The 16542-nt window shown below is 38.3% G+C and overlaps 1 protein-coding gene across 1 annotated transcript in view; it reads left to right on the top strand.

The window, feature by feature from the left end:
- LOC124798830 (cytochrome P450 6k1-like) overlaps positions 1 to 16542 on the top strand; it is a 106356-nt gene that overhangs the window by 63606 nt on the left and 26208 nt on the right. Inside the window, exon 6 of the mRNA XM_047262360.1 lies at positions 14840 to 15061. Coding sequence (XP_047118316.1) covers positions 14840 to 15061 — 222 coding nt within the window. The remainder of the gene's footprint in view (positions 1 to 14839; positions 15062 to 16542) is intronic.

The raw sequence follows: 16542 nt of genomic DNA, 5'->3' as shown, positions 1-16542 counted from the left end.
CACACAACTGCACTGGGCTGCTACTACCGACATACTGTCCACTGACACTGCTCGCAACTGTACTGCATGACTACTACTGACAGACAGCACTGCTCACAGACTGCCCACTGACAGACTGCTCGTAACTGTACTGCACGACTACTACTGACAGACTGCTACACGACGACTACTGACCAACAACTGCTCGCAACTCTCGCGCGGTCAAGCGCAGACTACCCACGATAAATGGCTCTCTGGTCAAAGATTTTATCATGCCTCGCCATCGCCGCCACACAACATACGCGTTTCATAACCCTCCACTGGGGGGGCAAAAATTTGGCAGCGATGGTGAGTCATTTGGACTTGCCAAGCGCGGCAAAATTTTTTCTTTAATTAATCAACTTGTATAATTTACAGAATATTTAGAAACATGAATTAAATGTTGTGCACATGCACCGAGTACAAAACATTTCAGACAAAGACAAGATATGAGTACAAAACATATTAGCAAATCAGAAAACTGTATATACAAATTATTTGACAGATAACAAAGTGCACACGCACTGAAAAAATTCTTTATCATTTTCAGAACAAATAAACAGAATGGCAAAAAAAAAATCATGTTGACAAGTGACATGAGTGCACATGCACTGCAGTTGAGAACATATCAGCAAATGACGAAATGTATATACAATGAGTAATAAATGACATAAGTGCATACGCACTGAAGTAATGAACATATCAGGAAATCATAAAAGGTATACAGAATGAGTACAAATCATATTGAAAAATGAGAAAAGTGCACAGGCACTGAAGTTCAGTAGAAAGCATATTAACACATAACATAAGTGCACATGCACTGTAGTTCAGAACATATCATCAAAATATAAATGTATATACAATATAAAAGACAAGAGTGCACATATACTGTACTTCAGAACAAATCGAAAAAATGTCTTTAGCATTTTCACAACAAATAAACATAATGGCAAAAAAATCATGTCGACAAGTGACATAAGTGTACTCACACTGGAGTTCAGCAAATCGAAAAAAATGTACAGCCCATGAACATAAATGATGTTAGCAAAAATATGATTTTCACTATTAGGATAGGAAAGGGAAGGATTGCATCATGGTTGTAGCACTTTAGATTGCACACAGCTGTTCTGAAAGTCCATATCTTTCCACAGAAGTACAACACCAAGTAACACAATTTGAAGTTCTTTTCCCATCAGAATTTATCAGCGTAGCCAAGACACTGAACTGTCGTAGTAATGTTCCATGTTTTCATTTTGGCAGTACACTGGGTACACCAAACAGTGGGACCATAATAACGTCTTCATCGCTCACGATGGTGGACAGCATGTCGTGTCAACACCACGCTCTTACAAGGCACACCAACGTAGAATTGGTGCAAAAACCAAATATAGTGCTCCATGATCATGAGGATGGACAGGACAAATGCACATTGCAGTAATTCAGGGTAGTTAGCTCTTAAGGTGAAGGACATTAAGTCACATAATATTGAGAATTACAGTAGTAGTTTGCGGCATTCATAGCCCAGTTATTGAACATTTCTGTACCAAGTATGTAGTATTACAGAATAATGTTCATAAAATTAAATTATTGGTATCATGGGTAATCGTATTACAATAAACAGTGGCAGTCCTTGGCCAGTTACAAAGCATATTTAGTGTGACAGAATAATGTTCATCAGAAGTCTTAACTGAAAAGGAGAGTCAATTATTGGCCTAGCATTAACATAATACATTGAGTGATACAAATTATTGGCACTCATTGGCCATTTACCAAAACATGAAAAGTCAACATTGAAAACAAGAGCTAATTAATGGCATAATTAATAACATAATTCATTTAGTGACATTAATTATTGGCACTCAGTGGCCAGTTATAGAACATGAAAAATCATCATTGAAAACAGGAGCTAATTAATGGCATAATTAATAACGTAATTCATTTAGTGACATTAATTACTGGCACTCAGTGGCCAGTTAGCAAAATATGAAAAGTCATAATTCATTTAGTTATATTATTATTAGCACTCAGTGGCCAGCAAGTATTGAATAGTATAAATCATTGTTCATCATTCAGTGTTATTCAGATCATTAAGAAGTCATTATTAAAAATCAATTAATTACAGTCATAGCATTAATAAACAGGGGCATTGTAAGTAGTCTCATTACAATAAACAGTGGCAGTTATTTGCCAGTTACAAAGCATTATTATATATATATTTTTTTTGTATCATTAAGAAGTCATTACTGAAGTGACATACTATTCAGAGCTGATCAGCATTACTCAGAACTCTTTTAAACTGGTATCATCATTTGGGACTGGTAATACATTTTTTTTGTTAGCAATGCATTGCGTTGGGATCGATAATTAATTGCTGAGGCATAACAATATTTGCTTTTGACCTATTGCTGCAAATGAGGATAGGTAACGTCATTCGTCATGAGTCGGCTGTAGCAAGGTTATGCAACAAGGCAGTATATGTGATCACATTTATAAATGATAGACACAAATGAGTAAAAAAAATAAAAATGCAAGTACTAGAACAGGTATAATAAGTAAGAGGTTTAGTAAGTATCATGAAAAGCTTCTCCTGAGAAAAAAAATACGAAATGGATTATTGAGCTGAAAGAAGAAACGCATACTATGCTGAAAAGTAGTGAACTTCGAATTAACAGGTAGTGAAATGTGTATAAAAATGTGTTCCATAGCTGTCCTTTCCAAAACTTTCCGTCATCCTACTATGCAATATAACACCTGCTGTCAAAGCAAACTGCAACAAATACTTAAATAACTACATAGCATAAATACATAACTTCAACATTATCCTCATCTGTAAAGAAAAAACTTCACTATCAATCACTTCATTATCCATATTATCATAACTTCATTATTATCATCACCTGTAAAGAAAAACTTCATTATTCATAGTAGCATATCCTTCATCATTATTCATCACCATTCATTATCATCTGCAAAAAAATCACTTCATTACTCATTATACAACTATTCCTTATCTCTAGCATATTTCATCACTAAAACTAAGATGTGTAGTTCTGTCTGACAGCCTGCATCAATCACCTTGTATTCTGAAAGAAAAAATTAGTTAAGACTGCTATTCTACGATGAGTATAGTATATTCTTGTTAATGCTTGTTAATCCTGATCCATTTACTCTTCCTCATAAAGTTATTGCATCTTCTTTCGTTTATTCCGTAGGTGAAATTCCCATTTCTGTTGAATTTATTTCTTACACGCATCATTTCTTTCTAAAATTGATGAACAAAGATTAATGTCTTGCATTTAAATCATATACCCACTAAATAATGACTGGTTTATGGTAACATAATTAACCATACAGCATAACATGACAGAAAACGTAATATGTCAAAGACATTGACAGTGTTCAGATGCAAAAATGTACACAGAATAATACAATCCAGCAGCAAAAAAAATGTAAAACAGTCACGATCTTGAGATGTCATAGGGCAAAAAGAATGTCAAAATCAACTGGTGTGTTATACCTTAACTATTTCACAGTGCATATAAACAAAACTTGAAAACAATCATACATAAAACGACAAAATGTGACGTTCGTTGTGTTCAGCTTGTATGTAGTGTAGTTAATAGAGGCGAGAATTAAAGACTTTAATGGAGAGAGAATTTGATAAAATTAATACGTCACTACATAGAATTGCGTAATTATTCATAAAATACGTAAGTTCATCTGGAAAAATATGCACGGTCTGATGTGTAACGACAAGAAAAGCGACCTGCTAACCTTACCTTGCCGGGCACTTGCCAAGAAAAATACGATAATCATCAATAATTAGTCATGTGAATATAATTGCATTAGTAAATGGCATCATAGTGTGTTGAATCATACAGTGTCTTCATTCAATAAAGGGTTTAATATTTGACCAATGGTGGTTGCCTTTCGATTTTCTGGTTCTCAAAGTTTCGACGTGTACAACATTGGGGTGAGGGATGCTGCGAATCCGATATGGACCTGCGTATAGAAGTTCAAATTTACTGCACTTACCTTTTAATTTGCTGGATAAATAGTGTGTACGTACTAATATCTTCTGTCCAATGTGAAAGTCGCGGCGTGTACAAACCCGTTTTTGTTGTCTTCTCCGGCGCTCTGCGGCACGTTTGATGTTGTTCAGCGCAATGTCAATTATTTCATGGTGTCGTAGGCGACGACAGGTAGGGAAGTTTACTAGTTCTTTAATTTTGTTTGGTGGTTCAACGTTTTTCAGTATAACAGACGGAGTTAGCATGGTGGATTCATTTGGAATGGAATTAATTACATCTTGGAATGAGACTATGTGTGTATCCCAATTAATGTGTCTTTTGTGGCAGTATATTCGGCACAGCTTACCAATTTCTTTCATTAATCTTTCACAGGGGTTCGAAGAAGCATGGTACTTGGATATATAAATCGGAGAAATGTTTCTAGCTCGTAACATGCGTGTCCATATAGCAGAACGAAATTGTGATCCATTGTCAGAAATTACTTTCATCACATGCCCTACATGAAATAGAAAATGTTTTACAAATGCTTTCGAAACAGTTTTAGCAGTAGCTTTGCGTAACGGAGTGAAAGTAACAAATTTTGAAGTGAGCTCAATAGCGACAAAGATGTAGCAAAAACCTCTTTTAGTTCTCGGAATAGGACCAAAAATGTCTACAGCGGCCATGTGTCTTAATTTAACAGGTACAAAGGGATATAAAGGAGAAATGTGAAGTGGTGTCTGATTTACCTTTCTGGCAAATTTTACAAGACGCTAAAACTCGTCGTATACGTTTTTCCATGTTGGAAAAATAACAGTTCTGTCTCAGTATAAGAAAACATTTTCTTGCTCCGTAATGTGCGTAGCTTAAATGAGTGTACCAGATTAATTTGTTAACCAGTTCGTCAGAAATGCATAATAACCAATTGTTGCTGTCAGGATGAGAGCGGCGAAACAGAATGTCATTGCGTACAGTGTAATGGTTTCTAATCTACATCTACTTCTACATCTATACTCCGCGAGCCACCTTACGGTGTGTGGCGGAGGGTACTTATTGTACCACTATCTGATCCCCCCTTCCCTGTTCCATTCACGAATTGTGCGTGGGAAGAACGACTGCTTGTAAGTCTCCGTATTTGCTCTAATTTCTCGGATCTTTTCGTTGTGATCATTACGCGAGATATATGTGGGCGGTAGTAATATGTTGCCCATCTCTTCCCGGAATGTGCTCTCTCGTAATTTCGATAATAAACCTCTCCGTATTGCGTAACGCCTTTCTTGAAGTGTCCGCCACTGGAGCTTGTTCAGCATCTCCGTAACGCTCTCGCGCTGACTAAATGTCCCCATGACGAATCGCGCTGCTTTTCGCTGGATCATGTCTATCTCTTCTATTAATCCAACCTGGTAAGGGTCCTATACTGATGAGCAATACTCAAGAATCGGACGAACAAGCGTTTTGTAAGCTACTTCTTTCGTCGATGAGTCACATTTTCTTAGAATTCTTCCTATGAATCTCAACCTGGCGCCTGCTTTTCCCACTATTTGTTTTATGTGATCATTCCACTTCAGATCGCTCCGGATAGTAACTCCTAAGTATTTTACGGTCGTTACCGCTTCCAATGATTTACCACCTATGGCATAATCGTACTGGAATGGATTTCTGCCCCTATGTATGCGCATTATATTACATTTATCTACGTTTAGGGAAAGCTGCCAGCTGTCGCACCATGCATTAATCCTCTGCAGGTCCTCCTGGAGTACGTACGAGTCTTCTGATGTTGCTACTTTCTTGTAGACAACCGTGTCATCTGCAAATAGCCTCACGGAGCTACCGATGTTGTCAACTAAGTCATTTATGTATATTGTAAACAATAAAGGTCCTATCACGCTTCCCTGCGGTACTCCCGAAATTACCTCTACATCTGCAGATTTTGAACCGTTAAGAATGACATGTTGTGTTCTTTCTTCTGGGAAATCCTGAATCCAATCACAAACCTGGTCCGATATTCCGTAAGCTCGTACTTTTTTCGCTATCGTAACATTATTCCTATCTTGCCAAAGGTGTTTAATTTCTTTCCACACGTTGTCTTTATTTTGCTCTTTTGCTATGTCCTGTAATGACGACGAAATAAAATTTTCAAATGCTACTCGTTGAATGTACATAACGCTGAAATTTGCTTTGCAAAAGTTGGTTGCTACGTCTTGCTGATTGTTGCTGAGAGAACGGGATAGTGCGTCTGCAATAACATTTTGTGTGCCGGGAATGTGAACTATTGTAAAATTAAATTCCCGTAAATAAAGTTTCCATCTGCTTAATCTGTCGTGAGTGAATTTAGCCGAAAGTAAAAATTGTATCGCTCTGTGGTCTGTGTAAACGGTGGTATGTCTGCCATAAAGAAAGTGCCTAAATCTCGTGAAAGCCCATACAACACATAATGTTTCCAATTCTGTAACGGAATAATTTCGTTCAGCAGGTGACAAAATGCGACTTGCAAATGCGATGTTTTTAATTACTGTAGAGCCATCTTCTTCAATTTCCTGGAAAATGTGTACGCCTAAAGCGGTATTGGAACTGTCGGTGGCAATGGAAAAATTTCTAGTAAGATCTGGGTGCGATGAAAGTGGTGCATTCAACAGAGCATGCTTCAGGTTCATGAATTCAGAATGTGCTTGCTTATCCCAAGACCAAATACTGTTTTTACCTGTCAATTGGCATAACCTGGGTGTGTCTAAAGCGGAGTGATGAATAAATTTACGAAAAAAATTAATTAAACCCAAAAAACTGCGTAATTGCCTCTTCGTCGTAGGAACAGTAATGTCACGTAGAGCTTGAAGTTTTTCCGGATCAGGCGCAATGCCTTCTGCTGAAATTACGTGTCCAAGAAATTTTATAGAAGTTTTGCCAAAGTGCGATTTACTAAGATTAACTGTGAGTCCTTGTGCATGGAAAGTTTGTAACAGTTGTTCAAGAATCAGATTGTGTTCAGACCAGTTAGCTTCTGCTATAAGAATGTCGTCTACATACGTCGTAATTCTGTCCTTAAGCTCTGTCGGAAGTATTGTGTTCAAACCGCGAATAAAAGCTGCTGAAGAAATAGTTAAACCAAACGGTAATTTGCAAAATTGATAACAGTCGCCAAAACAAAGAAAAGCTGTATATTTTCTGCAATTCGGATGAAATTGAACTTGCCAAAATCCCGATTTCAAATCTAATGTAGAATAAATAGCCGTACCATGAAATTTCTGTAGAAGTTCCTCTAGTGTCTGGGGTCGATCTGTTTCATTAATAATAATGTCATTAATGTGACGTGAATCAAGTACAAGGCGAAGTGAGCCATCTTTTTTCTTAACAATATGTAGCAGGTTTATGTACGGACTAACTGCCGGTTCAATAATTCCTTGGTCAAGCATATCCTGCAATTCTTTCTTAACCTGTTCTCTGTGAATATGTGGAATGGGATAATGCTTTGCTTTAAATGTGTCGTGCTGTTTGACCTGAAATTCATACATAAAGCCGGACATAGTACCAGGAATATTGTCAAAAACTGGAGCTTGCTGTAAAAGAATTTTGTGTAACTGCGTGCGTTCGTCGTCTGTATTTGCACTGCTCTCTTTAACCTTATCAGAAATCATCTGTATTACGTCGTAGTCAGCTTCGTCTGGAGTGTTATAGTTGTGTACATACGTATCCGTGAACAATGTGGAATTACAGTCAATGTTACGTGACACGGAAATGACCTCTGTGCGGTTAATTGTTTGTTCTTCCGCAGATAATGAGTGCTGAAATTCTATAGCAAATTGTATATTTTCATCCTTCAACATTAAATAAGAATTCTGAAAATCAATAACTGCGTCGTGTTGTACCAGAAAATTCGTACCTAAAATAACGTTTGTTGTCAATAAAGGAACAATCCAAAAATTAGAGTGAAAAGTGTGACCTGCAATACAAAATGATAAATGCGTCTGTAATTTAACGTCTACTCCTTTACTCGATACTGCTCCTTTCACTTTCGTTTTGCCTAATGGTAATGTGGGATAGGTATTCTCTTTGTTACACTCGTTAAAAGTTTCCTCATTTATAACTGACATAGGTGATCCGGAATCAATTACTGCTGAGAATTTCGATGAACCAATTTTAATTTCGATGACAGGATGTGAAATAGTTTTATGAACAAATGGTCTTTCCTGCAAGAGAGTGTCTCTGATATCGTCAAAAGTAATTACATTTTCGTGAACAATATTTTGCGTGTCTAAAGTAGTGCTTGTATTATTGGAAGATGCGATCTGTACAGTATCTAGTCAGATTCTATCTGACGTGTTATTATTATCAGGAGGGTTCTGTGACATTTCTACTATTTGAACTGTTCTATTACTTCTTCCAGACGTGTTACGCTCTGGATGATACCTACTGTCGGGCTCATTCATGAGAATAGATTCTTGTGTATAATTTTGCTGTTGGTATGACCGACTGTTGTTAGATGTACGCTGAAAATTGTCCTCATTATTTTTACGTCTGTCGTAATAGTCATTCCTATACGGTGCATTACGATAGGAATTGAAATACTGCCTTCTTTGTACGTAGTTGTTTCCTTGCTGCCGTACGTTACTATTTCTTGTATCAGGGACTATACGTGCACGCGGCGAAACATTAAAGCCTGGTTGACCTTGTGCATTCCATTGTTGGTTAGGTATGCTAACCGGCTGGTTTTGATGTTGTTGTTGTGAAACACCTCTATTGTTACCAAAGTGTGGTTCCTGTTGCTGAAAATTTTGACGATATTGATAATTAGAATTTTGGCTGTTATTAGAGTTTTGGTAGTTGTCGTTCCTAAAGCGTCTGTTACCTTTTCTATTAAAATTACGCGTCTGGTCATAATTGCTGTACGTTTGTTGGCCTTGGTTGTTATATGTGAAGTTTTTATTTACGAAAGAATAATCTGATTGCTGCACTTCTGAAAGCTGCAACAGATCCCTGAATGCCGAAATATTTTCTTTTTGCTGGCCCGTTAGAAGTGACACTCGTAATGACCGTGGTAATTTGGAAATGCATAATTGTATAAGTGCAGATTCACTGTACAGTTCACTTAGATACTGGTTTTGTTGCACCATGTGCTCAAAAAATTGCGTCACACTGGGAAAATTTGAGTTCTCGTAATTTGGCAAACTAATTAACTGATCTTTAATTCCGCGCTGTGTCGTCTTCGACCAGTACGCTGATAGAAAAGCATTCTGAAACTCTTCTACCGAGTAACATTGCCTCGCGATAGGTCTCATACGAGTTGCCGGTTCGCCTTCCAGAAAGCTGCAAATAAATTCAAGTTTGTGTGTTACGGGCCAAGTCGGTGGAAAAGCAAAGCTAAACTGTTGTATCCAATCCAGTGGGTGAATCTGTGTTCTGTCGTTTTTAAACACTTTAAACTTTCTCACTGACAGAAAATGTTTGTAATCAAAATTATCGTCTCTGTGTGATGGAACAGGTTCAGGATTGTAAGAGAATCTATTGAACTGTGGTTGTTCGGAATCTAAGTCCCGTACTCTCCGTAGATTACACAAATTATACGCGTTGCGCGAGTCTGACAGATGTTCGCAAAGTGGCGTTTGCTGTGATGTGTTATTAACTGAAATACTTTTCATCTCTGTTACTTCTTGTTGTAAACTCGATAACTTTCTACGTAACGTGTTATTAGACGAATCGATCTCATTAATTGTCTGCTGTAAATTTTGAAATTCAGGTGTTTGATTAAATGAAACCGGTGAAGTATCGTCTGATTTGTTGTCATTACTACTTTCTATAACATCAATACGACTGGCCAATTCATCATATTTTTCAGTCAGTATTTTTACCTGCTCATCAGACTTAGTGTCTGAGGCATTAATCTGTTTTTGCAATTTACGTGTTGTTTCGTTCAGTTTTTTAACGTCAGTTTTGACGACATCTGAATCCTGTGTTAGTTCTAATTGTTCGAGTCTGTCGGTCACTGTTTGGAAATCTGTTGTGTATGTGTCTTTTCTCGATTTAAGGTCAGAAATCTCATCACGTAACTTGGTATTCAACTGTTCGATGGTATTAATTTTGTCGGACACTGTAGCGATATTGTTATCTACATATGTCTTCGCTTTCGCGAACAATTTACGTTTGTCTTCTTGTCTCTGTACTGTGATTGTTTCCATTACTTGTCGTTTTACTTTGTTTTGATCCTGAATAAATTTGCGGAAACGCGTATCACTGTTTTGTATGTGAAGACTAAGACGCTCGTTAATTTGAGTGTTCTGCTGTTCAAATTTCACGTCAATCTTTTCATCCATTGTGCGCGAAAGTTCTGCTGCCATTGCTTTAAACTCGTCGCGTAATTGTTTAGCCTTTTCAGAGCATTGTTTAGCGACTCCGCTAATTTCGTCTCTGAGTGTTTCTGTTGCAGCTGTTTGCAATTCCCTTCATTCCTGAGCAACAGACTTAATTTCTTCGCTACTTTTTCTTGTACAAGCCTCAATTTCCTCACGTAACTGTTCTTTAGTGTCATGACACTGCGCGGCAACGGCTCTAATTTGTTCACTAAGCTGTCTGGAATTGTTGTCTAATTTTTCATTAAGCTTGTCTTGTTTTTCGTTCCGTTGTTTGACCTGTTCACTAAGTTTGTCTTGTTTTTCATTATTATTGTCTACTTTTTTACTAATTTCATTAAATTGTTGTTTGACACTCTCGTTTTGTTTTTCATTAACTTGAAACAATATTGCCATAATCTGATCTAAGCCAAAAGTAGCTGTTGCCTTCTCTGTGCTGTTTGATTGCGTACCTGCAATAGTCGCGTTTTGTGTGACCATTTGGTCATTCTGTAATTTACAAAAAGGTTTGCCAGTCGAATGTACACTGTCGGTTACTATTTCGAAATTAAATAAATCCGTCCTACTTTGTGTATCCTGTTCATTTTCATTGGACAAATTTGTGTCTTCGTCACGTGAATTTAGTAAACCGGTTGTGTCAAGTTGGGCAGCGCTCATTACAATAGAGCTCCCCGCATCATCAATTGTCGTCAAATTAACACAGGAGACAATTGAGTTCGCTTGTTCATTATTAAGATAAATATCATCATTAGCGGTTGGAATGCACTGATTCTCAGTGAATGCAGGATTGTCATCATTACACTGCGTGTCACAAGTCGTATCGGTAAAGTTGTTTGAGTCGGTGATTTCATTCATGATACCTCGCGATACACTATTCACAGTCTTTCGCGGCATTTTTACAATAGCCAATTATTCACAAAACAAATAAGCACAATGCAAAAGCAACACACAAATACAACAGAGCAACGAATTGCCGTTGACCTGTAGAAAGAAAGTCACAATATTAGTAAAAGCGTTGCGCCAAATCCTAATTATATCTAAGCAAATAAGAGCAGATATCTGATTATTTTTCAAAAGATTCTCAACGAAATACGATCCTGGCAGGGTCGCCAAGTGTAACCTCCCCACAGAAATTTTAAAAGGATATTATTTAAGAATGCTAATGGACATTGTGCTAAGTGTAAGCTCCCCAGAGAACTTTTAAAAAGGACAATATTTAATAGAAATGGGAGCCAAACGTAACCTCCCTGCAATGAAATGTACTGACAGAGACAATAAAAATGTGAAATTCGAATCTGACTCTGGTGTAAGCTCCCACAAAAAATAATAAAAGACAATTCAATGCTAATGAAACTTCAGTGACAATGAAAATTGAATTAAACCGAAATATCGGTCTTTGGCCCTGTGCAAAAAAAAAAAAAACAGAATTAATTTCTTACCTCAGTATAACTGTACTGCACGACTGTAACTGTACTGCACGACTACTACTGACAGACTGCTGCACGACGACTACTGACCAACAACTGCTCGCAACTCTCTCGCGGTCAAGCGCAGGCTACCCACGATAAATGGCTCTCTGGTCAAAGATTTTATCATGCCTCGCCATCGTCGCAACACAACATACGTGTTTCACAGTCCCCTAGAACTTAGAACTACTTAAACCTAACTAACCTAAGGACATCACACACAGCCACGCCCGAGGCAGGATTCGAACCTGCGACCGTAGCGGTCGCGCGGTTCCAGACTGTGGCGTCTAGAACCGCTCGGCCACCCTGGCCGGCATAAATAGTTTAGACAAGAAGAGAATAGAAGCTTTCGAAATGTGGTGCTACAGAAGAATGGTGAAGATTAGATGGGTAGATCACGTAACTAATGAGGAGGTAATGAATAGAATTGGGGAGAAGAGAAATTTGTGGCACAACTTGACTAGAAGAAGGGATCGGTTGGTAGGACTTGTTCTGAGGTATCAAGGGATCACCAGTTTAGTATTGGAGGGCAGCGTGGACGGTAAGATCGGTTGGTAGGACTTGTTCTGAGGTATCAAGGGATCACCAGTTTAGTATTGGAGGGCAGCGTGGACGGTAAAAGTCGTAGAGGGAGACCAAGAGATAAATACACTAAACAGATTCAGAAAGATGTAGGTTGCACTAGGTACTGGGAGATGAAGAAGCTTGCACAGGATAGAGTAGCATGGAGAGCTGCATCAAAACAGACCACAACAACAACAATCAAGTGGACATGAGAACAGACATGGAATGCAGAGACGCGCTCGCAGCGTCGCAAGTTGGCGTTGCAGGAGATATTGAAGTGAAACAGAAATACTCGGCAAACTCAAATAGAAATCCCGGAAGAAAAACGACTTAGTAATCGGAAAAACCTGTTGCGTAAATTTATAGAAAATATATTCGAAGATGACTGTTCGAGCATTTTGCTGCCGCCAACACATAAGTCGCATAGGGATCATAAGAAAATGATAAGAAACATCAGGGTATGTACGGACGCATATAGACACTCATTTTTCCCTTGCTCAAGACGTGAGTCTAATAGAAAAGAAAACTGACAATAATGGTATGCTGTATCCTCGCCCTGCACTGTACAGTCGCTGGTGGAGTACTTAAGTAGATTTAGATTGGATTCACTCTCTATTAAACAAATGCAAAGTTATTCATTTCATGAGTCTTTTTAGGCAGCCCATTGCTAATTAAGGCCAGCAGAGAAGATCTACATTCAGTCTGAAGTTTGCAAGATGTAGGCTATCTTTTGTAGTGCTACATTAAGAGCAGGTAACAACCGAAATCAACAAGAAATGAATAGTGAAAGGTGATACGAAGATGACTTCCAAAGAAAGTGCCTGGCAGAAGGTTCATCGAACCACCTTCACAATTCTCTATTATTCCAATCTCGTATAGCACGCGGAAAGAATGAACAGCTATATCTTTTTGTACGAGCTCTGATGTCCCTTATTTTATCGTGGTGATCGTTCCTCCCTATGTAGGTCGGTGTCAACAAAATATTTTCGCATTCGGAGAAAAAAGTTGGTGACTGGAATTTCGTGAGAAGTTTCCGTCGCAACGAAAAACGCCTTTCTTTTAATGATTTCCAGCCCAAATCCTGTATCATTTCTGTGGCACACTCTCCCATATTTCGCGATAATATGAAACGTGCTGCCTTTCTTTGAACTTTTTCGATGTACTCCGTCAGTCCTATATGGTAAGAATCCCACACCGCGCAGCAGTATTCTAAAAGAGGACGGACAAGCGTAGTGTAGGCAATCTCCTTAGTAGGTCTGTTACATTTTCTAAGAGTCCTGCTAATAAAACGCAGTCTCTGGTTAGCCTTCCCCACAACATTTTCTATGTGTTCGTTCCAATTTAAATTGTTCGTAATTGTAATACCTAGGTATTTAGTTGAATTTACGGCTTTTAGATTAGACCGATTTATCGTGTAACCGAAGTTTAACGAGTTCCTTTTAGCACTCATGTGGATGACCTCAAACTTTTCGTTATTTAGGGTCAACTGCCACTTTTCGCACCATTCAGATATCTTTTCAAAATCGTTTTGCGGTTTGTTTTGATCTTCTGATGACTTTATTAGTTGATAAACGCCAGCGTCATCTGCAAACAACCTAAGACGGCTACTCAGATTGTCTAATAAATCGTTTATATAGATAAGGAGCAGCAAAGGGCCTATAACACCACCTTGGGCACGCCAGAAATCACTTCTGTTTCCCTCAGTTACTACGAACTATGACCTCTCTGAAAGGAAATCACAAATCCAGTCACATAACTGAGACTGTACTCCGTAAGCGCGCAATTTCACTAAGAGCCTTCCACAAAAGCAGAAATACGGAATCGATCTGAAATCCCTTGTCAATAGCGCTCAACACTTCATATGAATAAAGAGCTAGTTGTGTTTCACAGGAACGATGTTTTCTAAACCCATGTTGACTGTGTGTCAATAGACCGTTTTCTTCCAGGCAGTTCATAATGTTCGAACACAATATATGTTCTAAAATCCTGCCGCATTTCGTACGGCAAGAAACAAAATGTTTTCTAGAATTATCGATTATGCCAGACGTGTCTCAAACAGATAATCTGCCGCTCTGGAGCACTGATTGCAGTGCGACAGCGCTTTGAGACGCAATCGCAGATGTCAAGTACCATCTGATAACAGCTGTATTTTAGGGTATAAATAATCTCTATATATTAAAATGAAATATCTGCCAAGAAGAAACATTTACACTTGCAAATTAAGTCTTAATTGCAGGTTACCCTGAGTGACCAGCTGCTCAGACCGTCTGCATGGGACATCTAGCTGCTTTGATGCTGACTAACCTATCTAGCATCTGAATGAACATTAGTCATCCTCCGGATCAACTCGTAATTGCGATCTTAAGGCGCGAAGTTAGTAACATGAACTCATTATAATCACGTCAAAGAATTGTACTGACGACGCGAATTCTGTTCACAGAGTTTACGATGGACGACGTGGCAGCACAGTCGATCCTATTCTACGCTGGAGGCTTCGAGACGTCCTCGACTGTCACGAGTTTCGCGCTCTATGAGTTGGCTCTCAATCAAGACATACAGAAGCGACTGCATGAGGAGGTGGACGCGACGCTGAAAGAGCACGGAGGGCAGTTTACGTACGAGGCTCTTGTGAGGATGAACTATCTGGACAAGGTCGTCGCAGGTGAGTTTCCACAGGCTCATATTTCGCACACCAACATGACTAAAGTGAATGCCCTCTTTTCACTACCACACAGACAACTTCTATTCGGAAGCCGTAAAATATGATACAGAGCTGTCCAGCATTAATATCTCACACCGTATTGTAAGCAAATGTTTAACTTCGCAGTATATCTGAACGTAAACCTAGACCTTGTCTATACGGGATGAGATAAGTAGGGTTTACGTTGCCAGAAAAAGCTATCTGTCCGAGTTTGAGCACTAGCCCTGGAGGTTCGTTACATGGACGTCCTTCAGGATTTTTGTGAAAAAAGTCTCACTTTTTTCCCTGTCATGTATTTAGTATCAGTATTTCTAAATGGCATCATCAAAAATTTAGAAATGAAACAGAGAAACTCAGATAAGCGTCGCTCCACGACAGACTGTGCATGGGGGCTTAATTATTTACAATGCAAATATTTTTAGTTTTCGTTCGTAGCTGTATGTCCGATTACGCTGTGTCGTAAACGGTTGGCCCTGACTTGTATTATTACGCAATCTGACTGCATAGAACAACAACAAAGAATGAAAGAAAATTTTCATTAACACAGTTAATTAAGTTCCCAGCAACTATAAAACCTACTAAACCAAAGCACAAGTGTAATTGTTCTGTGTGTGGGAGTGTGACTCAACGTACACATCTGGCACGGTTCTTCTTCAATAAGACAAGAAATTTTAAATATCATTTATACTGACGTGATAAAAAAATAGAAATACTATAACTGCGTAAGGAAAGCAGAATTACACTCTAATACAAGAACACAAGCCAGATGCTTTGTTGACTGAACCTGTAATGACACATTATTCAGGACATTGAAATAATGAGAAAAAAAAGAAAAGTAGTTTGTTACCTTAATTTATATTGATGAAAAGCACTCTAAACATTACAATCTCTCCACACCGACTCGCTACTACCACATCTCAACCAGAACTATCCAATATCACATCTCAGCAAGCACTGCCTACTAGCACATCTCAACAAACACTCTACTACGAGCTCTCCCCAAGAACTGACAACCACGAGCTCTCCCCAAGCACTGTGGAGGCGGCTGAATAATACTCTTTGGCGCAATCTCTGGCGCAGTGACTCAGTGTAGCCACCTTTCATATGCCCCTCCTCCACAGGCCAGAATTTGATGGTATTTTTGCCAGCATTGGTGGTGAAAATACCACCAAATTCGTCCACAAAAATACAGACAAAAATAAAAGATAATATTAATACCTAAATATCACATAATTAGTTAAAATTTTGGCTTTGCACTGACCTTTCAATAACCTAATATATAAAATACAGTAGGCAATACAAATTCTTTCATACATGTGGCTTTACATAATAGTTTACACAATACACAAAAAATCAGTTTATACAAATGTTCACATAAAATACTTTTAATTATTCAAAAAAAAAAAAAAAAAACAAATAGTTGATAATTCCAGCCCAGCAAT

The sequence above is a fragment of the Schistocerca piceifrons genome, chromosome 5, assembly GCF_021461385.2.
Source record: "Schistocerca piceifrons isolate TAMUIC-IGC-003096 chromosome 5, iqSchPice1.1, whole genome shotgun sequence".
Lineage (NCBI taxonomy): Eukaryota > Metazoa > Arthropoda > Insecta > Orthoptera > Acrididae > Schistocerca > Schistocerca piceifrons.
This window is presented reverse-complemented; position numbering and strand designations above follow the sequence as displayed.